Here is a 23,086-nt window from a genome sequence, read left to right on the forward strand (position 1 = left end):
ACTAAGAAGACAGTTATCTGATGCTCCGGGAAGGCTGAAGAGGAGAGAGAAATGGTTTTGGTAGAAAGTAGGACAAATAGGAAGGAAGGACTACACAGAGAGGAGTGGATCCATTCATGGGCTGCAGTTAGTCACCCTTGAGCTTCAGTTAGCACTTAGAGCTGTTGTAGGGATGTGGCCCAGAGACCTCCTACCCTGACCTCAGTAATTCTAGGGCACTATGCCCTCTTCAAAACTGGCACCCTGGTGATTGTCTGGGCTTCCCCTCCTCTGGAGGCAGCAACAGGTTACATGTACGTTCACCCCCAAGCATCAACAGCTCCCATCAAAGCAGAAGTGTGCCAGAGTAGAAGAACCTGCTTGTCTGGCCAGCTGGGAGATTCCACAGAGACAGACACAAAGGGGAGGCACTAGTTTCTGAGTGCGAACAGACAGAAAACCAAAGCGCTTCAGCTCCGCACCTCTTAAGTGTCCCAGGGGTGCTCCCTCCCAGGGGTGCTCCCTCACAGGTCTTGTATGAGCCCAGCCTTGTGGAGCTCGTGTCTGAGAACACATCTGTCCTATTTTTCAGAAGCTCAGTGGGTGAGATTTATGGTACCCCAGGCTCAAAGTTTTCAATTTACAACAGTCAGAAAAATGTTTAAGTGAAAAAAGTGTCTTTAATCAGAAAGGATTTATTTTTCCTCACCGCAAATACATTAAAAGTAAAAAAAAAAAAAATACACACAAACATATTTATACAAACATATTTATACAGGTTGGGATCCAGGGGAAGTTGCAGAGCCTGGGTTAGGGCTGAGGGTCTGAGCAACTGGAGGATGGTTCATCATCTGTGGCTCTGGTGTCCTGTAGTCACCTCTCGATCTGCGGTAGGTAGGACAGGGGGACAAAGGATGCACCTCCAGTCTGATGGCAGCGTTACTGGCAAACTGTGGCAGCGAGGCTCCTCTCCCGACAGTTTCCTCAGATCACCAGGGAGGACAGGAGACAGTGTAGTTGGTGGGATTGGAGTGCCCGGGGCAGAATGGGTGAAGGGCTGTCCTCCTTTCTGGAGGACAAGGATGACGCCAATGCTGGCTCCAGTGCCGTTGGGGCTGTGGCCAGAGGTGGAGCCTTGGGAACCGAGGGGAGGGTTACAAATTGGAGTGTCATGGATCCAGGTGAGGTTCATAGCCGGCCATCCTGTGAGATGCCAAGGCTGCTTTGGTTTCAAAACTAAATGTCCCAGCTGTGTCTGGCCCATCTTCCCTATGAGAGGCGCAGGAGAAGAAGCACCTGAATCACTGTGGTGGCTAGGGAAGTGCTAGAGAATGGGAATAAAGGAGAGACAAGAGTTTAAAAAGCTTACAGAGGAGCTCCACTTAAGCTTAGACCTTTGCTTTCCTTGAGAACTCATTGTGCAGTGCAAACAAACGTTGTTTTGTGCAACAGGTGTGTTCTTGCCAAGAGATGATGAAGTAAAGATTTTAGCAATCAAGTAATGCTTCCATCCATTCAACAGAAAGTCGGAGGCGACTCTGCGTAACACTGTATGAGGCCACTAGAAATGGACAGGAGAAGAGCCCCGTGGCTCACTATTTATACAACGATTCCTCTTCAACTTCCTTAAATCAAATCCAGGGCCCACAGTGTGGCAGGAAAACAGTCTCATAAACCACACCACCAGCCAGAGAAGTTGAACTGACATTTAATATCTGTGATTAATTTCCCATGTTTAGGTCTTTATGAGGCATGAGCCTGTTAATTTTTCAATCGGTCATTTCCACATCACTAGAAACTGTAGTTGATTTGGCTGGGCATGATGGTGTGCACTCAGGAGGCTGAGGCAGATGCATCTCTGTTCAAGGCTAGCCTGGGCTACAGAGCAAGCTGCAGGTCAGTCACTACACAGGGAAACCCTGTTTTCAAACAAACAAGAAAGAAAGGAAAGAAAGAAAAAGAAACCCACTGTCTAAGGTTTAGTTAAAGTCATGTTGACAGAAGTCAAAAGATGGGGAAGGAAGGGTTTGGGGAGGAGGGCAAGAAGAAAGGGTCTGTAGAGAAAAATGGAGGCATCTTTCTGTGTGAGTCATTCTGTATCTGTGCAGAAAACAGATCTTCAACAGGAGGGCAGGGGTAAATTTCGTGGGATCTCATCAGAATAGAGCCAACACCTAGGCTAATCTAAAGATCATAGTAATGCACAAAGTTAGGCGGGCGTGCCCTTCCCTCAGAGAGAAAAAAGGAACAGAAGGAAAATGGAAGGGGAGCATTCGCCAGACACAGTCCATCCTGGATTCTTCCCCTGGCTCATCCCTGGTTTTTAGGTTCCTACCTTGCTTATCTGATGCCTGCTTCCTCCTAAGGATGATTTCTGGGCAGCTATATGAGGAAACCAAGTCTTTAGCATGCCTTCCACCTGCAGCAGGGTTCCTAGATAACGCTCTCTGCGAAAAAAGAAACAGAGACTTATACAGGCCTCCCTCAGTAAGATACCCAGAAGAGGAGGAAGGAAAGAGGGAGACTTACCCCATATGAGGCTTCTGTAAAACACCCACTATACGCTGGATCCGGTCCATGGCCACGCTCTGTTGGAAGCTACTTAATCCTAGGGTGAAAGAGGGAGGGTGATTAGAGGGCGTGGGATGTAGCTCAGTGTCTGTGGAACGGATGGCAAAACTGTAGGTTCACTCTCAGCATGAGAGAAGCAGCAGAGGTGGGGATTGAGGTAAATGTAAAGGAAAGACAGACATAGACGGGGTTCAAATGAATTCACATGAAGAAATTAAGTCGCAGATTCCCAAAGAGAAATGTAAGATGTCACTCAGAGAAGGGGGCTACCACCCAGAAATGTAATCAATCAGGTTATTACCTCTGTCAAAGCGACCCATTTTTAATCCGTTCAGTAGGTCTGTGAGGGGCCGTATGAACCCTTGGAGTTCTTTACACTGTAGAAAAACAGCACAAGACTATGAGACCAGCAGTGATTTATCTGCTGTAATGAATCTGGCAGTCAATACCACCATCTTAGGTCCTTATCAATCAATCAGGTGTTTGACACTGCACTACCTTCTCTGCTTTCTGTTACCTTTTGAGCAAAGAGCAGGTCTCCCTCTGTAGTACATCCCTGGGTGTTTAGACTTGTCTCCAATTCACCGTCTCTTGATCTTTTGACTTCAGATCCTTGCTGTTCCAGGTGAGATGCTGTATGTTGGTTACTAGAAACCCTGGGTCGGTGTCGGCAGCGGATGGGGCCTGGACTGGGCCTGGAACCTCCTCTCTGCCCCACAGTGTCTGGCCTGAGCTCACGGGTGCGCATGCCCTCCCTCTCATTATCAGATGGGAAGCTAAAGTCACTGTTCACAGGGGACGTGGAAAATGACGGGGAGAGAGAGGAGGAGGAATAAGAAGAAACGCTAGATGGAGAATCCATAGGTCCAGGAGCAGGGGGCTGAAGAGCAGCTCCCGTAGTACCAAAGATCAGAACCTGCAATTGAAAAAGCAAAGCGAGGGAGTCTGAAATCAGAGTCGAAGATTAGGAAAGGGACTGGGAGACTGGGGCATTCTAGACAGAGTAACATCGTTTTTGCTTTGCTCTGTTTTGTTGTTTTTGTTTTCCCGTTCTCAAAAGAAATAAGGAAAATAAAAGACTTGCTCTTCCAGCCGCATTTAAAATCTAGACCGCCAGCACACGCAGAGCTCTTGACCCCACAAAGCCTTTCCTCCCTTGGGTTCACAGTGAATAACCGACTTTACACCTTCCCCTCAGCCTGCATTTCTGGGCTGTTCCCAGCCAGACCTCATAGGGAGCTTATCGACCTAAAAACCGGCACTCGCTAGAGGATGCTCTGCGCACCAGAACCCACCTCAGGTCCCTAGAGTACCGCCCCCATGGACACCCGGCTCTGTAGCTTTCACATCCATCACCATCAGGTGCACTGCGCCGGTCAGTCTATGATCGCACCCGCCAGGTGATGCAATACCTCCCAACATCCCGATCTGCGGTCTTAACAAGCCCACCCGCTCCGGGTCGTCTTCCGGAGAACGCTTGGCTCTCGTCCGCTTACCTGGGTCTGTCAGCTCAGTCCTGTCGGTATCCAGCTCCTTCACCGTCTGTGCGGGTCTAGCCGACCCACCTCCGCCTCACTCTGTGGGTCCCGCCCCTTCCCCCTCCCAGACACGTGCGGCTCTGCACGTGCCTCCCCCTGCGTACACAGACCTTGTGCTCTCATTGGATACTTTGCCGGCAACACGTGACTCTAGATACAGCTGCTCACAGCCCATTTGCTGAAGCACGCGGGGGCTCGGCCAATAGAGAGGCAGCCAAGTGGTGATTGGCTGGATGGGAAGCAGTCCATGCTCCGCCCGTACATGCGGCTCCTCGGGTGATAAAAAGGAGGATGGAAAAAAGTGAAAATGAAGGAAGGGGCGGAAAAGGGTGGAGCTCGTAGCCTTAAATAGGACGGCACTGCGCGGGAGACGGGCGGCTGGAGTGTGCAGAGCGGGGCCGAGCCACGGAGGTGGCGCCCCGGGACGTGAGCCCCTCTGAGCGCTTCCGCGCACGGGCGCAGCACGTGGAAGCCGTCAGCAACTCGTGTCCGCAACGTGTGTGACAACGGACGTGTGACGCCGGGCATCCGTTCCCTTGTCGGCGGCTCGCCCTCGTGACTCCCCGCTCTTTCATCCTCCCCTCCTCGCCACCAAGTTGGGTGCCTCCTGCCCTGCTGGGCGAGGAGGGTGGGGACTGCGGCCGGAACACCGCGTCCTCTCCGGGGCTCCCGCCGCGCGGCTTCTCCAGTCGGTTCTTACATAACTTGCCACGCACGTTACCAGCTCAGATGCCAGCCCGCCAAGACTCTAGAGGTCATAGCCGAACTTGTCCCTGACTTTTCTGCCCCGGTCCCTTTGGACCCTTCACTTAGAATAATGATTCTCAGTACAGAGAACAGAGTAGAGTAGATCTTTGATCCTCAAGGTTATGGCTTTATCTGGATTCAGTTTATGTGTACCTTTGAGAAAACTGGAAAGACGTTGAGGAAGGAAAAGAGTAAGTCCAGAGTTTAGAGAGTCACCCATAGACATTAACATCCGCTGCACCGTGTCACAGTTAAAGGACAGACAATGGAGAACAGGACCCTGTAGACCGAAGACAGCAGGGGAATCGCAATCGCAAGGGGGCACTCTAGTTCTGATTAGGGTCTAGAGAACAGATTTTTTTTTTTTTTTTTTTTTAAACGCAGTCTTACTGAAAGAAAAAGTTGGACAGGGATATATAAGTCATGGTTTGGGGGACGTGTGGTTATTTTAAATATGTTCTAATGCTTTTTTACTTATATTTAGCAATGTGGTTATTTTGTAAAAGGAAAAGGATTTCTAAATTAAACCTCAGCACTGTTTCCCCAAACACAATTTCAAGACTATCAAATAAAATAGAAGGAATCTAGGTGTGGTGGCTCATGCCTTCTGTGATTCTAAGGGTTCGATGCAAGGAGATAGTTCAAGACCAACCTGAGCCACATGGAACCCTCAGAAAAAAGAAACAAAAAATAGAATTACAGGCTTAGAATGAACTTGTTATCTGTGAATATTCTCTATTCTACTCTATATGGTATAATCCTGTCTAATTAATTGGTATCTAATTCCTATTTTTTTTTCTTCAAGACAGTTTCTCTGTGTAGCTCTGGCTGCCTTGGAACTCACTTTGTAGAGGAGGCTGACCCTTGAACTCAGAGCTCTGCCCTCCACTGCCTCTTTGGCTTGTAATTCTCTTTCTAATCTGCCCTTCATGCCCCTAAGTCTTGGTGTATATGTCAGTGTTGACTTCAGAACAGACTCTCATTAAGAAGCAGGCAAAACTTAATTTTTTATTTTCCATCCAAATTCTTGCCAAAGAATTCTAGTCCGAAGAGTCATAGCAGCCTTCTCTCACCTGGGAGGGGGAATAAAAAGAGGGTCAGGGTAGCTGGCTCAGTATTTAAGAAAACATCGCTTTCACAGAGGACCTAAGCCCCAGTCCCTGCGCTCATGTCAGGTGACTCACAAACCCCTGTAATTCTCCTCAGGAACTCTGGTGCTTCTGGCCTGAGTACCTGTACTCATGTGAACACACGCCCCCACACATACACACATATAATTAAAAATAATAAATAAAAGAAAAGAGCAGAAAGCCAAGGAAGTCTCTCTGCTCCCACCTCTATGACATGCCACAGATTTCATGTTCTAAGATGGATTCTCCACCCTATTTGTTGAGAAAGATGTGCCCCTTCCTGCCTCCTTCCTCCTCCTGTTGAACTTTGCCTCTTGGCTCTACAGGGTTGTAGGACACACCCATTTTGACCTCTGGCACCTGCTATAACTTCAAACCTGGGCAGAATGGAACCAACTCTGATTTTCCAGGCTTGTTAGGAGTTTGAAAAAGGCTTCTCGGGGGTTGGGGATTTAGCTCAGTGGTAAAGCACTTGCCTAGCAAGCGCAAGGCCCTGGGTTCGGTCCCCAGCTCCAAAAAAAAAAAAAAAAAAAAGGCTTCTCCATTCAGCTTGCCTCTCCTAGGAGGTCTTGAAAGTCCTCCCAGGTCTGAATAAAAAAAATGACATCACAAAAGTCTTTTCTTCAACATCTTTCACATTTCTTCAAGATCAGATAATTAGACATTTCTAAAGATGATCCAGCTTCCTTCTTTTTTTTTTTTTTTTTCTTTTTTTCGGAGCTGGGGACCGAACCCAAGGCCTTGCGCTTGCTAGGCAAGTGCTCTACCACTGAGCTAAATCCCCAACCCCCCGGCTTCCTCCTTTAATCGTATGAGAACTGATGTCCAGGTTGGAAATATAAGCCAAAGATAATTGGTAAGAATTACTCTACAGCACCCCACCAAAGCCAGTGACTGCCCCCTTACCTTCTACATAAAATGCACCCCTCCTTGAAGGAGGATCCATAACAGAAGACAGGACACAGGACTCTGCAGAGCGGATATGGCATCATTCTGATCTGGACTCTGCTAAAACACCCCCCACATACACAAATAGGTCATTGTCACCCTTCTAGCAATTTCCATTCCCTCTCCAGGAAGACAGCCACCTTTTTACACTAACCCCTTTCTTCTTTACCTCTGGTCTCAAAGGAGATCCCGCCCTCCTTCCTATCACAATAAAAATTCTTCCTACTTGGGAGGCCACAACTCTCAATAACATTTCATATTTTTAACCCTTTGCGTGCATGACTTTGTACTAGTCACTGTGCTGGGTGCTTTTTGGGGAAGGGAGATATGAATGAGACTTACTTCCTGGGATTAAGAGGGGCTTACCATCTGTAGAGAACCTACCTCACACTTACAAATGTGTGTGGGGTGTTTACTGTCAGCTTCTGCTTGTCGTCAACATTACTGAATCCTCCATTTCTTTTTTTTTTTTTTTTCTTTTTTCCGGAGCTGGGGACCGAACCCAGGGCCTTGCGTTTGCTAGGCAAGTGCTCTACCACTGAGCTAAATCCCCAAACCTGAATCCTCCATTTCTGTTCAACTGAATGCATGCTGCTCTTTGGTCCTTTTGCCCTTTATTAAGTATAAAGTCGTATTGCTATTTTGGTTTTGTTTTGTTTTGAGACAGAGTCTCTCTGCATAGCCCTGGCCATCCTGGAACTTGCTCTGTAGGCCAAGCCGGACTGGAACTCAGAGCTCCACCTGCCTCAGCCTCCCTAGTGCTGGGGTCAAAGCATGTGTCACTTCACAGGCCTTCCCTCCTCTTAAGATAGGTTATCCACTTAGAGTCCAGGCAGGCCTCTAATCAGAGATCAATTGCCTCTGCCTTTGGGGTCGTGGACACCTCACCCAGCTAACACTCTGCAATCGCTTATTCCACAAAATTAACTTTCTCTTAACGACTCAAACGACATTCTTGGGGACACCCATGCTTCTCCTCTTCGGGCTCTCAGTAGCTTTTTTTTTTTTTTCTTTTTTTTTCAGAGCTGGTCTCAGTAGCTTTTGATTGATTATATCAAGCTTTCTCTTCTAGTCCCTATTCCTCAAACTTGGCGGTCTGCCTGCCTTTTCTAGCTCCTTGGTTGATTTATCTGCCTCCGCTGACTTAGTCATTGGCCTTTCTACTTTCACAATGCAACTTTGCCCTTAGGTCTCTACTCCTGATCTAGTTCAGCCGCCTTCCGAACACACACACACAGGACTGTCCAGTTTATCACTTTCCTTCCAAACCACGCTGGCCTCCAACAGTTACCATTTTGGTCAAACGTTTTCTCAAACATGTTTATTAGATTTCATTTCTGTTTCTTGTGGGTGTGTGTGTGTGTGCATGTGTGTGCGTGCGCATGCATGAGTACACGCATAGAGGTCAGAAGATAACTTGGGAGAGTGGGTTCATCCTTTCCGTCACATGGGACCTAGGGATCGAACCCTGATTGTCTTCTAGCAGACATCTTGACCAGCTGAGCCATCTCACTGATCCTCTCAGAACATGATTAACGTCTGTAGGTTATTTTAATTCTCCTTCTTTATCACTGAAGATAAGCAAGGCATTTTCTTTTAACTTTATTTTTTTCCTCTCAATTCGCACCGCATGCACCTAGTCCAGCCCTTTAGCAGGTGTTCCTGAGACAGTATAAACCTTTGCACCTTCCATAGTCAGACGAAGAGCTTCCCAAATTTTGATTTCACTGTCCTCACCCTGCTGGAGGACATACTGGGCTCCTTCTTGCTTATAAGCCCAAAGTCCTGCCTGACACTTCAGACTGTCTGTAGGTTTATGCCTAACTTGATGTATATCGTGTTACTATGCAAATATAAAAGGCCTTGTGTAATTTTTTTCCATTTACTTATTTAGGTGGGAGGGCATAGGATGTTACAAGTATGGAGATCAAAGGACAACTCTTGGAATCTCTTCTATCCTTCCAAGCAAGACTCAGGGATCGAACGTGGGCCAGATCCTCAGACTTGTCAGCAAGCACCTTGAAAAGCTATCTCACTGATCAAAAACGTTTTCTAACAGCCAGCTCGTGTAGCCTAGCTGTCCTAGAATTCACTGTGCAGGCTGGCCTTGAACTCACAGACATTCACTTCCCTCTGCCTCTAGAGTGCTGGGATTAAAATCATTTGCCACCATGACCAGCCAATTTTTTTAAAAAAATATGGCCTAGGTTGGGGATTTAGCTCAGTGGTAGAGCGCTTGCCTAGCAAGCACAAGGCTCTGGGTTCGGTCCCCAGCTCCGAAAACAAGAAAAAAAAAAAAAATACGGGCTTCGGGCTTCGGAGTCAGAATGCTCAAGTAAAAAAAATATGGCCTTGCTATGCATGTCTTTCTGGTTGGTCCTGCTTCCATCCAACATCCCGACAGGTGGCCTATTCAGGCTTTTTTTCCTGCACTTCATCCTGCAAGGAAGCCTCCTGTCCTCAACCCCACATGGTGAAACATAATTCTCGAATTATCTATGCAGGCCCTTGCAATTTTTTTTTCTGATTTTTTACTGTTCCCCTCTGTAGATTCCCCTAAACACCAAAAATAGTTATTTATTCTGGGGCTCTTCCTTTAGCCGCTTTCACTCTTACCATAATAGCAGCAATTCTAAGTTCACTTCTCCTTACAGAACACCAAAGCAAGCAAAAGCTGCATTGGTCTCAAGTTCTATTGAAAACAAAATCTGGATTGACAAAACAATTCAGCTCACACCACTCGAGCCCAACAAACTGAGTCCCTAAAGTTGTCTTCTGGTCTCAACACATGCACACATACACACACAAACACACCCACAATCACATGGGAAGCTGGAGCCTCAATTGGAGAATTGTGTCCATCAGATTGGATTGTGGGAATGTCTTTGGGAGAATGTTCTTGATTAATGATTGATGCGTCCAGCCCACGGGAGGGAAGTGGTATAAAAAGGCAAGTTGAGCAAGCTATGGGAGCGAGCCAGTAAGCAGTGCCTCTCCCAAGTCTATGCTTCAGTTTCTGCCTTGAGCTCCTGCCCTGACTTCTCTCAGTGATGAAGCCTTACCGGGTAGTTGTAAGATGAAATAAACCCTGTCTTCCTCAAGGTGGTTTTGTCAGTGTTTTATTACAGCAAAAGAAAGGCAAACTAGAATTCCTGTATGGCAGTATTAATGATATAGTTCTCCCTTCATGCAAAACCTGCCCTCTGTTTACTACTGCAGGTCACTAGTCCTGGGATCTGTCTGGGTAAGAGATGCCATATTCCCCTCCTCCTCAATCCCCATTTGACTCACTGATTCTGTGGTCACTTGTTTTGTAGTCACTTGTTTGGTAGTCACTGGTTTCGTGGTCACTGGTTTCATAGTCACTGGTTTCGTGGTTACAGGATTCTGATGGTCCACAGGTTCGGTATGAAGACTGTACGAGGAAGCGCTAGTCTCCACCGCTTCTGTTGTTGTTACCTCCTCATTCAAACTGTTCTGCCCACGGCAGGATTGGGAAACAGTTATCACTCCTTCCATCCAGTATCTCCATAGATGGTCTCGTTAGAGTTTTTCATCTATTCCTACAAGCAAGCCTCCTAATCAAACCCCAACCCCACAGGACTAAAACTGAAGCTCAGGGCTTGTTTGCACCTGGCAAGCACAGATTGAGTGTGTATGTATTCCACTCATTAAGTCCCTTGACTGCCCCTCCTCTGGGCACTAGTAAGCCTACTAGGTTCTGGCTTCCTTCTCCCAGTTATGGTTAAAGGTCTATTTGGGACCCACATCCTAGTTTCTTTTTTTTTTTAATTATTATTGGATATTTTAAGTTTATATTTCAAATGTTATTCCCTTTCCCGGTTTCCTGGCCATAAGCCCCCTATCCCATCCCCCTCCCCTTCTTTTATAAGAGTGTTTCCCCTCCCCAACCACCCTCTCTTCCCACCTCTCCCCTTGGCATTCCTCTACACTGGTGGTCCAGCCTTGGCAGGAGCAAGGGTTTCTCCTCCCATTGGTACCCAACAAGGCCATCCTCGGCTACATATGCAGCTGGAGCCATGGGTCTGTCCATGTATAGACTTTGGGTAGTGGTTTAGTCCCTGGGAGCTCTGGTTGGTTGGCATTGTTGTTCTTCACATTCTAGTTTCTATCAGATTTTCTTTTCTTTCTTTCTCTCTTTCTTTCTTTCTTTCTTTCTTTCTCTCCTCTCTCTTCTCCTCTCTCCCCTCTCCTCTCTCTTCTCTCTCCCCTCTCCCCCCGCCCCTCTTTTTTTCCCTTGAGATAGTCTTACTATATAGTCACAGCTGGACTTGAACTTGCTGTGTAGACTAGGTTGACCTTATACCCATGACAACCTTCCTGCCTCTGCTTCCCAAGTACTGGACTTCCACACCCAGCCTCACATTTTAGCACTTCCTGTTTCTGTTTGGGTGTTATTTGTCCTGGCTCTCTCAGATAGAGACATCACTCACCAACCTATCCTCTGACTCAAACGCGGAGTAATCAACAGTGAAGTTTACATTAAAGTCATCTGGAAAAGAGAAAAGAGAAAAAAGAAAAAGAAGAAACAAGTGAAAGGGGAAGAAACCTCATGCTCAGGGTGCTTCCCCTAACCCACATTGTGAAGTGCATTGGTGTAATTTACTTCTAGTTAGCTCTAGCATTAAAATGTTTGTGAATTCGAGCCAGAGAGATGGCCAGGCAGTTAAGAACATGGATTGCTCTTTCAGAGGACCCCAGTTTAGTTGCCAGAATCCACACTGGGCAGCTCTTGGCCCCTCATAACTCCAGCTCCAGTGAGAACTGACACCTCTATTCTCCACAGCACCGTCCTTCATTTACAAATACATACCTTACCACATAGGCATAATTTAAAATAATACTGAAAACAAAATCTTTTTAAACTGTGAGTATTTGTATGGATTTATATTGTCCATCTAGCATACACAATAATTTACAGGTTAGAAATTTTTGAAATTGTCCGAGCCATTTTCCAAAACATAAAAATATAATGAACTTAAGGGGCTGGAGAGATGAGTGACTCGGTGGTTAAGGGCACTGGCTGCTCTTCCAGAGGACTTGGGTTCAGTTCTCAGACCCACGTGTCAGCTCCCAACCATCTGCAACTCCAGTTCCAGGGGACCCAGTGCCCTCTTTTGACCTGCGAAGGCACCAGGTATACATGTGGTGCACAGACATACATGTGGGCAAAATATTCACACACATAAAATTCTTACTTTTTAAAAAAATCCTAAGCCTAAGAAAGAATACCAAGAGTCTTGAAAGTTTTGTTAACAGCCAAATTTGACTGGTCCGGTTGTTCTTTTGCAAAATGAAGGACAATCTTAGAACTAAGTAGTCTTCAAATCTTTCTACCCCACCAAGAGTCAGAGCCTTTCACATACGTACCATAATTAGGGGTCACTGTGTAATAATAATACGACACTTGATAGTAATCAACCTCTTCCAGCTGTTCTTCATCCTCATATTCCTGCCCTGCAGGGGACAAGAGTTACAGGTCAGAAGCATCTGGAGCTCCTTAGCAACAGTGCACACGTTGTTGAGCCCAGATCTCCCAGCTTCCCTTCTCTCTGGCCCCTCTCCAGGGTCTCCCTGCCTCTGTACATCTGTACTAAGTTGGCCCAAGTCTCCCAGCTGCAGTGAGGCCAGTATTCCCAGGACAGAAAGCAGATTCTTTCACATATTCTAAGCCCCAAGGGAGACGTATGTAAACCCTTTAAAAGTGGAAGACAGAGACAAAACTTTAGAAAAGCCATATAGATTCCATATGCTCCCAAATTTTTTATACTTGGGAGAAGTCTTACCAGCATCTCTCACAAAAGACTATCACTCAATGTTTTAGATTTGGGTTTACTTCCACTTCATTACTAACTAAGCAGAACTTTTCATAAGTCTGCTTCATACCCCACCTGTTCCCTCTTTGATACAGAGTCTATGTAGCCCTGGCTGTCCTGAAACTCACTGTGTAGATCAGGCTGGCCTCTAACTCACAGAGATCTGCTTGTTTCTGCCTCTGCCTGCCAAATGCTGGAATTAGAGGTGTGTACTGCATATCGCCTTCCTTAAAAATAAGTCAGCAGGGGGTTGGGGATTTAGCTCAGTGGTAGAGCGCTTGCCTAGCAAGCACAAGGCCCTGGGTTCGGTCCCCAGCTCCGGAAAATAGAAGAAAAAAAAAAAAGTCAGCAGGACCAAATGACCCATGATAACTTTCTTCCCTTCCAAAACTAACACTGCAGGGCTTTGATTATTGAATCCAGAATTCTAGGCTTTCTCTAAACACATCCCTCCAACCCCAAGCTAAGGACATAGGATTTAAAGGAAAAGGAAACAATGACACACCTGGCTAACTGTGAGAACAAAGGGGGGAAGGAGCCAAGCTACTCTTGGGACCTGGTCCCTGTAAGCAGCCAGCTTTCTCCTATCCTAAGCCAACCTATACTTAGGTTTTGTTTTTGTTTTTTTTTTAATTTTAAAAAAAGACATTGTTTGCTATGTATCCCTAACCAACCTAGAAGTCACCATGTAAACCAAACTAGCCTAGAACTCACAGAGAGAGACCTTTCTGTTTCTGCCTCAGGAGTGCTGGCATAAAGTAGTGAGCCACCACCCCAAACTTGGTTTTCTTTTTTTAATACAAGGGGTATTTGTTTGTTTGTTTATTTATTTATTTTTGAGGCAGGGTTTCTCTGTGTAGTCCTGGCTGTCCTGGAACTCACATTGTAGACCAGGATGGCCCCAAACTCAAAGTTCTGCCTGCCTCTGCCTCCAGAGTTCTGAGACTAAAGACATAGGCCACCACACCCAGCTGAGGGCGTATTAATTATCTGGGGCTAGTCAGGAACTCACTATGTAGTCAAGAATGACCTTGAATTTTTTTTTTAGTAATATACATTATTTTATTACAAATTTAAAAAAAAAAACAAAAATGCAACATCCTAAAAAAATTCTTTTACTGGTAATACAAATTCCTATGAAGTTTTTTTTTTTTTGCTCTCATAAGAAATTAAAGAACCCATTAAATATTTAGAAACATTCAACATCAAAAGCTTTAAATCTAACTGTACGTTGTAGCCCCTGAAAAAGCTACAAACTCTTTTTAAAAAGTATTTTCTCAGGGCTGGGGATTTAGCTCAGTGGTAGAGCGCTTACCTAGGAAGCGCAAGGCCCTGGGTTCGGTCCCCAGCTCCGAAAAAAAGAACCAAAAAAAAAAAAAAAAGTATTTTCTCTACAAAGAATCTCATCAGCTATACAAAAATCTGTACAGTTTTTATACTGAAGCTAATGTTGAGCTGCACTTGAATTTCACATTCTTAGCAAAATAATTGCCTGAGCACATATACTCCACACTTTAGGTCAGATACTTATTCTTCATCCTCCTCTTCATCTTCATCATCTTCTTCCTCCTCCTCCTCTTCCTCATCTTCTGGTTCATTCTTCTTCTTTGAGCCTGTTGGCCTACCAGGACCCTTCTTTCCTACTTCACTTTTGCCCTTGGGACGGTACGCAGCAATATCCTTTTCATACTTCTCCTTTAGTTTAGCTGCTTTCTGCTCATACGGTTGTTTATCTTTGGCAGATTGCTCAGACCACATCTCCCCGTTTCTTTGCAGTATCTCCAATAGACAGGCCCGGGTGTTCACTTTTGATCTTTGGGCGATGTTCAGAGCAAAACAGGAAGAAGGCAGACGGTGGTCTCTTGGGAGCATTTGGATCTTTTTTCTTTCCTTTCTTATCACCTTTGGGAGGAACATAGTTCTTCATCTCCCTGTCATAACGAGCTTTGTCGCTCTTGGCCAAATCTTCAAACTTCGACTTTTCCTTGGCAGACAAGGTCTTCCATCTCTCCGAACATTTCGTCGAGAACTCGGCGAAGTTGACCGACGAGTCGGGATGCTTCTTCTTGTGCTCCTCCCTGCAGGTCTGCACGAAGAAGGCGTACGAGGACATCTTGCCCCGCGGCTTGTTGGGGTCCCCCTTGCCCATGATGACGGCGCAGCGTCTACCTGGCGCGAACTCTTCCCTCAGACCTCCACAGAGAGACTTCCCGACCTTGAATTTTTGACCCTTTCCCCTCTATGTCCCAAGAGCTGGGCATGTGCCATCGAGCTTGGCTCTCACACCTATGTCTTTGCTAATAGAAGGTTTGTTTGTTTTCTTTACTTTGTGGGAAGGAGATGCTCTGGCTTAGCTCACTAATCTCACTCCCTCGACTTTCGAGCGCCCACTTCTTTCCTTTACTGCTCCTCGCTCTTCTGCTCAGCTTTGTGGTGACAGGAACAGAAATCTGAGTTCAGAGTTGCTGAAGGAACTCTCTTTAGGGCTCCATCGTCCACCAGCCTGTCTCTTCTTTGACAAGACTTTGCTTTGCTTTGCCTTTGGTTTCCTGGCCCCACCTTCCTGATCCCTGCTCTGCTCCCACCCCTGGACTCCAACGGCTGAGAAAAGCTGTTCGGCTCCCTTCTGAAATGCCCGACGTACCTCTCTTTGCATCTTTTCTCGAATCCCATTTATAGTAAAAGACCTGGAACAAAAGCCCAGGGTCAGAAGGAGACTTACCCAGGACAAGTGGTGCCACAAGGAGGGCTATAAAGAGGACATCCATTCTGGATTTTGCACTATCACTGTGAAAGTAAAGAGAGGAAATTGCTCTGTTTCCCACCACACTTACCCCGCCTCCCCCGCTGCTGTGAAGTTGGGAGGGCACTGGAGCGATTCTTCTCCCAGGGGACAGAATCCTCCGCCTACTCACTCAGGCGATCTTTACATAGCTGTTGGACTAAGAGGCAACCCCTACATGGATGCTAACTTGTTATTCCTGGAGAGGCCCTAGCCCTGGCTTAGGTTCACTCAGGGCTCCCACTGCTGGGAACAAACTTTACCCTCTCCTCTCCTTTGCTCCTCCCTCTCAATTCTCCCAAATTTTCTCCTTCCCTCTTGCAGGCCTTAAGTTACCATTGCCATGCAGGGTTGCTCTTTACTCCGAGGGGAACATGATCCTTTTTATCACTGTGGGAATGAGAGGGGAAGGGTGAGGACTTTTTTTTTAGACTGTAAATAAATAGTGCCTCTTCTCTGCCTGTCCTGTCTGGAGGATGGAAGCAGTGTTTATGGACCATTGTTCAACTCCCAAGTTTCCTTCTGCATTGCTGCTGATAAAAAAAAAAAAAAAAAATCTCACCACTCTCAGAAGGCAGAAGCATGTGAGTTGGAGGCCAGCCTGGCTTATAGATTGAGTTCCGGGACACTTGGGTCTACACAGAGGAAAAGAAAGCTCCCTACTCTCAGGTCCAAAGGATGCTCCAATTCCCAACCTTCAAAAGGCAGTGCCTCTACTCAGAGCTCCGTCCAGCTTCCTCCCCACAGCTGTGCATCCCATTCTCACTGTTCTTGGCTGCTTCTGCTCTCACTAAGCTCCTTCTCTCCTCCAGCCCCTGCTCTTCTCAAGTCTCTCACAGACAGCCCTGGCCACGTCCAGTCTGCTGGCCACGCTCAGTCTACTTCTTTCTCTCTCTGCTCTGAACTCTTCCTAACGCCTCTGACTGTTCTCTCTCTTAATAAAACCTTAACCAAGCAGTGGAGAAGTAGAGTTGGCAGTCTCTTCACTGCACCCACCTCCCCAGCAGACAACAGCCAAGGTCAGTCCTTTTCTCTCCACTTGATGTTCACCTCGCCCCTTTCCCCCAACTTCTTGGACACAGGATGGAAGAAAAGAGGAGGCAGATTCTCTTTTCCTTTGTTGGATGCCATGCCTGCTTACCGCTTTAAGACACATGGCACGTTTTTATCATTCTGTCTCCTTCTGTGTTTCCTGTCTTTATTCAGTTCAATTCAGAAGCAAGAGCATATTTATTGGGCATAATGAGCTAGGTTTAGTCTGTTAGGTAATTGAAATCTCACGGATGTGATGACTGAAACATAAAACACTGCCAGGTGTGATGTCACAACCCTTTAATCCCTGCATTTGGGAAGCAGAGGCAGGTGGATTTCTATGAGTTTGAAGCTAGCTGGTTCTATATACATAGTGAGTTTCAGAACAGCCGGGGCTACATAGACCCTGTCTCCAAAAGCAAATAGACAAAACACACACACACACACACACACACACACACACACACACACACACACCATACAAAAACAAAAAATACATTAGAAATCAGATGACATGACTATAAATATAAATGACTATTCTCCTTATATTTTGGCATAAAGTTGTGAATGTCAACTTTGTAAAGCAAATACAAGAAGAAAATTAAGTATCTTAAAAACCCCCGGGGCTGGAGAGATGGCTCAGTGGTTAAGAGCACTGACTGCTCTTCCAGAGGTCCTGAGTTCAAATCCCAGCAACCACATGGTGGCTCACAACCATCTGTAATGGGATCCGATGACCTCTTCTGGTCTGTCTGAAGGCAGCTACAGTGTACTCACATGAAATAAATAAATAAATACATCTTTAAAAAAAAAACCCACATATACCAACCGGGCAGTGGTAGCACAAGCCTTTAATCTAGCACTCAGGAAGCAGAGGCAGGTAGATCTCTGAGTTCAAGCCCAGCCTGGTCTACAGAGTGAGTTCTAGGACAGCCAGAGCTACACAGAGAAACAATATCTCAAAATCCCAAAACCAGGGGCTGGAGAGATGGCTTGGTGGTTGAGAGCATTGCTACTCTTCCAGTGGACCTAGGTTGGATTCCTAGCACCACACCGTGGACCACAATCATCTGTAACTCTAGTTCTGAGAGATCTGATGTGCTCATCTGGCCTCCAAGAGCACCAAGCACATACATGTTGTGTTGCACAGATATGCATGACACAACCCCTGCCACACACATAAACCAACATTAAAACAAAAGAAAAGCCCCACATACTTAGTAAACACTTGCTGAGCATTGAAAAAGAGTCCTTGAACACCGTGCAAGTGTCTGTGGACTCATCATGCACGGGATAGGTTTACAGACGTTCCCTACAGTCAGGAGATGTTCTGTTAACAGCTCACAGAGAAGAGTGGTTTTCTCCCTATTTCCCCAGATTCAGCCTGGTGAACTTACAAGCAGGGCACACATGGAATCTTGAACCTGGCCAAGATGCTCCCATCCTCTTAACCTTGGGGAACAACTTTTTAAAAAAAAAAAGATTTATTTATTTATTATATATAAGTACACTGTAGCTGTCTTCAGACACACCAGAAGAGGACATCAGATCTCATTACAGATGGTTGTGAGCCACCATGTGGTTGCTGGGATTTGAACTCAGGACCTCAGGAAGAGCAGTCGGTGCTCTTAACCACTGAGCCACCTCTCCAGCCCTGGGAACAACTTTTTGCAAAAACCCTTTTCTCCATTTTCCCCCCCAGAGTTCACTGGGGGACACCCACATGAGTGGCACACATGTATTACATCATAAATCACTTCAGGAAATATGGTAATCTTTTAAATTTTTCTCTAGTTTGTTATTGCTTTGTGCATACCCTCAAAAACGATTTTCTTAAGTATGATTAAAACGATTGGATACCATCGTAGGACTCCTTTCTTCGGCAGCCTCCTAAGGACCAATCTGTCTTCATACAAGTGATGATTCGTGCTAATGTGAAATCCCTCTCCCCAGTCTGAGGAAAAGACACCACTCAAGTTTATTTTCCAGACTCTAAATAAAGGAAGTATGACATCAAAGGAACCAAGCAGCTCGGCTTGGGACGAGGGTGGTGGGGGTTGGGAGAGGATGTCATTTCCCCTCGGTCCCATTGCTCTAGTTGCTTTGTGACTCCAGGATTCCCTCTAAACATTTTTCCTAATATTTCTCTCCCGGCTCCTCTTGCTTCTCTTATTCTGTCATTACAGAATACGAGTAGAGGCTTCATTTGAGACATAATTTCTATACCAGGCTGCCCAAAGATTTCCAACTTTTAAGCCTAACTTTGATCCCTCAGGATGCTTCTCTGGGTCATTTCCTTTAATTCAAGTTAAGAACAATGTCTGTCCCTGTCTTCCCACAACCCCTATCCTGTGCTCTTTTTTATTTGTCTCTAGATTTAAGCAGGATCTTTTCCAGACAAAGTTCCTCTAATAAGTAGGATGGTTATCACCCTTCTCTACCGAATGAAGAAAGGAAGCCGCGGCTAAGGCGCAAGCGAACTCCGGAATCCTTGCTCTGATTGGGCCCAGTCCTACTCTTTGAAGCCACTCCCAATACCAAGTGGAGAGTTCCGAGGATGTGAAACTACAACTCCCAGAAGGCCACGCTGCCACGACCCCGCCTCTGCAGTTCCGCCCCACCAAGTATTCATTGGCCTTCCGGGGGTGGGGATTAGATGGGAGGTGGCCATGGGGCAGCAACCGGGGGTTGTTCCCTCTTCGGCTTCCGTAGACGAGGTCGGGCGGACCTTCGTCTGGGGTTTCGGCACCCCCCCTTCCCCTTCCCCGGGGTCCGGGGGTGACATTGCACCGCGCCCCTCCTGGGGTTGCGTCGCTGCCCCACGCGGACTCCCCCTCGGAGCGCTGCTCCCATTCGCCTCCCTTGGCCGGGTCTCCTTCCCTCCCCCAGCTGTCCAGTCATGGGGGCTGCTGTGTTTTTCGGATGCACCTTCGTCGCGTTCGGCCCAGCCTTCGCCCTTTTCCTGATTACTGTAGCCGGAGACCCTCTTCGGGTTATCATCCTGGTGGCGGGGTGAGTGTCGAGTGGTGGAGACGGGGCCGAACGTAGAGAAAAAGGTGCAGAAAGGGCTGGAGGAACTGGAGCAGGCTTGGGAGCCTAAGTTGGGGGACAGAAGTCGGAAAAGGTTGTACAGGGTCAAATCGTGATCTAGGAGAATTTCCCGCAGTCGGCTTCCGCCTTCCAGGGATTTCACCGATTCTTCCTGTAGTCCTCCGGCAACGTCAGAGAAGGCCCAAGGCCAAGATTATTGAGGGGGCTGTGCTGACCTCAGCCAGCCAAGGATCCTGGAATGGATACCTTGTCCCTTCATTCATACTCACACACTCTGACTCTCATCTCACTGAAGACTGTAACCAGATTTGTACCCCTTCTGCTGCTTTCAGATTCCTACAGATGAGTCTGTTGGAGACACTTATCCTATCTGGACCCTGTCTCCCTTACCATCCGGAAGTCTAACTTCCACTTTTCATACATTTCGTCCTTGGCTGGTTCCCTCCTTGATTTTTCCAGCTGCTCCTATCTTTGCCTCGCTCATTGTCCTTGTGTTTTCTCAGAGCCTTTTTCTGGCTGGTTTCCCTGCTCTTGGCCTCTGTGGTCTGGTTCATCTTGGTCCATGTGACAGACCGATCAGATGCACGGCTCCAGTATGGCCTCCTGATTTTTGGTGCTGCTGTCTCTGTCCTTCTACAGGAAGTGTTCCGTTTTGCCTACTACAAGCTCCTTAAGTAAGGACAAGGGGTGATCTAGAAGGGAGAGGGGGCAGTGGTGTGCATTGTGGGAAGTGGGCCAGCCCTTGGATGGTGGTTGGAATAAGGGGCATTAGAGAGAGGTGTTAGACTGAAAGGAACATCCCTGCTTTCCTTTTATTTCCCAGGAAGGCAGATGAGGGCTTAGCATCACTAAGTGAGGACGGAAGATCGCCCATCTCCATCCGACAGATGGCCTATGGTGAGCCAAGGGAGAGGGACCAGAGGAGGGAGTTGGACACCCCTCCTTCCTTTCTGGGTAATCTAAACATCCACATGTGCTAAGTGTTTTTCTTCATACTTGACTTCCAAGGAGAGGCGGTCTAGAGGGAGAGTAGGTATGATAGAATTTTCCCTGGGCCTGGGAAGTAGGTACTGGTAATGAGGTTGTAGTGATCCTGGTCGTTGATGAGACCCTCCCTCCCCCCAGTTTCTGGTCTGTCCTTCGGTATCATCAGTGGTGTCTTCTCTGTTATCAATATTTTGGCTGATGCACTTGGGCCAGGTGTGGTTGGGATCCATGGAGACTCACCCTATTACTTCCTGACTTCAGGTAAGGCTCACTTCCGACCTTGCCTGTATGCCCTATCCCGCCCTGGCCCTGATCTGACTTACTAACCTTCCCTGGGAGACTCCTCTGGCTCACCATCTCAGGAGGCTAGGAGACGATCAGGGATGTACCTCCTCCCCATCTCCCTCCCTGCAGCTTTTCTGACAGCAGCCATTATCCTGCTCCATACCTTTTGGGGAGTTGTGTTCTTTGATGCCTGTGAGAGGAGACGGTACTGGGCTTTGGGCCTGGTAGTTGGGAGTCACCTTCTGACTTCAGGACTGGTGAGTCGGAGCTAGGGGCCGGTCAGGGAGAAAGCATTCAATGGTGAGTGGGATGGGGTATGTGTTCTCATGAACAAGTAGTCTGAGCTTACCTTGGGTGGAGGCAAAAAGGTAGTCTCCTGAGCTCTGGTACCTCAGCTTCAGTGAGGTCACCTGCTCTGGGGGAGAGTTTGAATTCCTTACTCAGATTATCACAGAAGGCCTGAGGTGAATAGAAAGAGACGAGACCTTTGAGGGATTCTGAAATCAAAAGTTGCCTTAGCTATAAGATGTTGGTGCTTTGAAGGGAAACGGAGTAGTCTAACGGAGGATGTCTAGGGGAAGTTGGGTCAGAGGCCCAAAGTGAATGTTGCGGTTAGGTGCGTGGAGAATCTAACCTCTTTTCTGTCCTCATTCTCAGACATTCCTGAACCCCTGGTATGAGGCCAGCCTGCTGCCCATCTATGCAGTCACCGTTTCCATGGGGCTCTGGGCATTCGTCACAGCCGGAGGCTCCCTCCGGAGTATCCAGCGCAGCCTTTCGTGTAAGGACTGACTACCTGGACTGATCGCCCGACAGCTCCCATCTGCCTGTCCACTGCCCATGACTGAACCCAGCCCCAGCCCGGGTCCATTGCCCTCATCCTCCGTCTCCTCGCTGATGTGTCCCACTTCCTTCCGGGTTTGGCGTTGTCCATTTGTGACCTGTAGTCTCTAAGCTTTCTCAGGAGCAGCTTGGGTGCAGCCCGTCAGGGACTGGTGGGCTTGAATCTGCATCTCTCCCCACCACCTGGGGACCCCCTTGTTGTCCAGGTCTCCCCATGTGTCAGTGCTCTATCCCCACCCTGCCCATGACTCACCCCACTTCCCCTCTGCAGGCCGACGGCAGGAGGACAGTCGGGTGATGGTGTACTCTGCCCTGCGCATCCCACCCGAGGACTGAGGGAACATGGGGGGGACCCCTGGGCCTGGGGTGCCCTCCCGACCTCCTCGTCCTGTATTTCTCCATCTCCAGTTCTGGACAGTGCAGGTTGTCAAGAAAAGGGACCTAGTTTAGGCATGGCCCTGGAGATGAAGTTCCTGGAGGCTCAAGGGTAGATGAGTTCAGTGCAGTTTCTCCTGCCCAGACTGGACATCTTGGTCTTTTTCTCAGGTCTGAAAGGAACCATTTTTTTTTGGTATGATAAAGACCCCAAAAATGCCTTTTTTTTAAATGGGGGAGAGGGAGGAGGTGTGCCGGGAGCCTCCTTGACCTCCTGTAGGCTGTGTCTCTGCTCCTGAATCTGCTGATTGTGGCTCACTTCTATCCTATTATCCCTTTGGTCCAGGCCCTGGGGAAAAGGAAGGAAGTGCATGTGTGGGAACGGGTACCACTGGAACTCCTATTTTAACGCCTGTGACCATTAGCACCCCTCCTTTCCCCAAGGTGAAGTGGAGGGTGCTGTGGGGGCCAGCCCACTCCATGGCAGTGCCCCAGAGGAGTCAGACTACCATGGCATCGCAGCCCAAGAGGACAGGCATTTTTTCTAGTTTTTAATTGGGGTGTGGGAGGGCTGGGGAGGTTTTCTATCACTGTATTGTTTTTTCTGCTGAGGGTGGGATATTCCATCCTTTTAATCAAGGTGATTGTGATTTTGATTAATAAAAAGGACTTTATAATTGTGGGGGAACTTGGCTTTAAGAGGGGATACTGGATTGAGATTTCTAGCTTCTGGTGGCTCTGGTCCATCTTTCTAGCCTAGCACCCGATGTTCATTCACAGTTGGAAGCTTTGGTGTGGTGAAAGAAGCACCGGTTGGTGGTGTAACTTGTGGAGGTTGAGTTAACTTTCCCCAGGAGGCATCTCCCTTGTGCAGGAACAGGATATAGGAGTTACTAATCCCCGCTTTCTTTCTCTGCATCTATCTCTGCTATTCAAAGGACGGAGCAATGCTCCCACCCTTGAAAGCCACAAAAGACAGTC

The 23,086-nt window shown here is 47.4% G+C and overlaps 3 protein-coding genes across 14 annotated transcripts; 1 reads left to right on the forward strand and 2 right to left on the reverse strand.

The window, feature by feature from the left end:
* Nucleotides 1-639: 639 nt before the first annotated feature.
* Ciart (circadian associated repressor of transcription) lies at nt 640-5,674 on the reverse strand. 3 transcript variants are annotated; one of them, XM_039102784.2, is made up of 6 exons: nt 4,199-5,674; nt 3,068-3,466; nt 2,852-2,927; nt 2,509-2,587; nt 2,315-2,426; nt 640-1,303 (listed from the first exon to the last, which is right to left on the reverse strand). In XM_039102784.2, the coding sequence occupies exons 2-6, from the start codon at nt 3,410-3,412 to the stop codon at nt 827-829; spliced, it is 1,089 nt and encodes a 362-aa protein (XP_038958712.1). In that variant the 5' UTR covers nt 3,413-3,466; nt 4,199-5,674; the 3' UTR covers nt 640-826. The 3 variants fall into 3 exon arrangements, with proteins under 3 accessions (XP_038958712.1, XP_038958714.1, NP_001128065.1); NM_001134593.1 differs by lacking the exon at nt 4,199-5,674 and adding an exon at nt 4,047-4,142 and having other exon boundaries at nt 648-1,303; XM_039102786.2 differs by lacking the exons at nt 3,068-3,466; nt 4,199-5,674 and adding an exon at nt 4,047-4,148.
* Nucleotides 5,675-5,817: 143 nt separating this feature from the next.
* C2h1orf54 (similar to human chromosome 1 open reading frame 54) lies at nt 5,818-16,533 on the reverse strand. 9 transcript variants are annotated; one of them, XM_063281205.1, is made up of 7 exons: nt 15,869-16,533; nt 15,473-15,537; nt 12,305-12,391; nt 11,368-11,426; nt 10,205-10,390; nt 6,872-6,970; nt 5,818-5,908 (listed from the first exon to the last, which is right to left on the reverse strand). In XM_063281205.1, exons 1-6 carry the CDS (start codon nt 16,030-16,032, stop codon nt 6,875-6,877), a joined length of 657 nt encoding a protein of 218 aa, XP_063137275.1. In that variant the 5' UTR covers nt 16,033-16,533; the 3' UTR covers nt 5,818-5,908; nt 6,872-6,874. The 9 variants fall into 9 exon arrangements, with proteins under 9 accessions (XP_063137275.1, XP_063137274.1, XP_063137276.1 ...); XM_063281204.1 differs by having other exon boundaries at nt 6,872-6,973; XM_063281206.1 differs by lacking the exon at nt 15,473-15,537 and adding an exon at nt 15,395-15,437 and having other exon boundaries at nt 6,872-6,973; nt 15,869-15,892.
* Nucleotides 14,919-22,782, forward strand: Aph1a (aph-1 homolog A, gamma secretase subunit). 2 transcript variants are annotated; one of them, XM_006232977.5, is made up of 9 exons: nt 14,919-15,057; nt 18,267-18,334; nt 18,451-19,576; nt 20,119-20,289; nt 20,439-20,512; nt 20,741-20,863; nt 21,017-21,144; nt 21,545-21,668; nt 22,002-22,782. In XM_006232977.5, the coding sequence occupies exons 3-9, from the start codon at nt 19,464-19,466 to the stop codon at nt 22,064-22,066; spliced, it is 798 nt and encodes a 265-aa protein (XP_006233039.1). In that variant the 5' UTR covers nt 14,919-15,057; nt 18,267-18,334; nt 18,451-19,463; the 3' UTR covers nt 22,067-22,782. The 2 variants fall into 2 exon arrangements, with proteins under 2 accessions (XP_006233039.1, NP_001014277.1); NM_001014255.1 differs by lacking the exons at nt 14,919-15,057; nt 18,267-18,334 and having other exon boundaries at nt 19,272-19,576; nt 21,545-22,782.
* The last annotated feature ends 304 nt before the right edge of the window (nt 22,783-23,086 follow it).

The sequence above is a fragment of the Rattus norvegicus genome, chromosome 2, assembly GCF_036323735.1.
Source record: "Rattus norvegicus strain BN/NHsdMcwi chromosome 2, GRCr8, whole genome shotgun sequence".
Taxonomy (NCBI): Eukaryota; Metazoa; Chordata; class Mammalia; order Rodentia; family Muridae; genus Rattus; species Rattus norvegicus.

Excerpts from the sequence above, each read along its gene's own strand:
- C2h1orf54 (XM_063281204.1), bottom strand. The coding sequence starts at position 16,032 with ATGGTCCATAAACACTGCTTCCATCCTCCAGACAGGACAGGCAGAGAA. Across the intron at positions 11,427-12,304 it reads CACAGTGACCCCTAATTATG|ATGACTTTAATGTAAACTTC; the intron begins GTACGTATGTGA and ends TCTCTTTTCCAG. Across the intron at positions 10,391-11,367 it reads TTGAGTCAGAGGATAGGTTG|AACAGTTTGAATGAGGAGGT; the intron begins GTGAGTGATGTC and ends TGCCGTGGGCAG.
- Ciart (XM_039102784.2), bottom strand. The coding sequence starts at position 3,412 with ATGGATTCTCCATCTAGCGTTTCTTCTTATTCCTCCTCCTCTCTCTCC. Across the intron at positions 2,928-3,067 it reads ACCTGCTCTTTGCTCAAAAG|TGTAAAGAACTCCAAGGGTT; the intron begins GTAACAGAAAGC and ends GTTTTTCTACAG. Across the intron at positions 2,588-2,851 it reads AATGGGTCGCTTTGACAGAG|GATTAAGTAGCTTCCAACAG; the intron begins GTAATAACCTGA and ends CTTTCACCCTAG.
- Aph1a (XM_006232977.5), top strand. The coding sequence starts at position 19,464 with ATGGGGGCTGCTGTGTTTTTCGGATGCACCTTCGTCGCGTTCGGCCCA. Across the intron at positions 19,577-20,118 it reads GTTATCATCCTGGTGGCGGG|AGCCTTTTTCTGGCTGGTTT; the intron begins GTGAGTGTCGAG and ends GTGTTTTCTCAG. Across the intron at positions 20,513-20,740 it reads CATCCGACAGATGGCCTATG|TTTCTGGTCTGTCCTTCGGT; the intron begins GTGAGCCAAGGG and ends CCCTCCCCCCAG.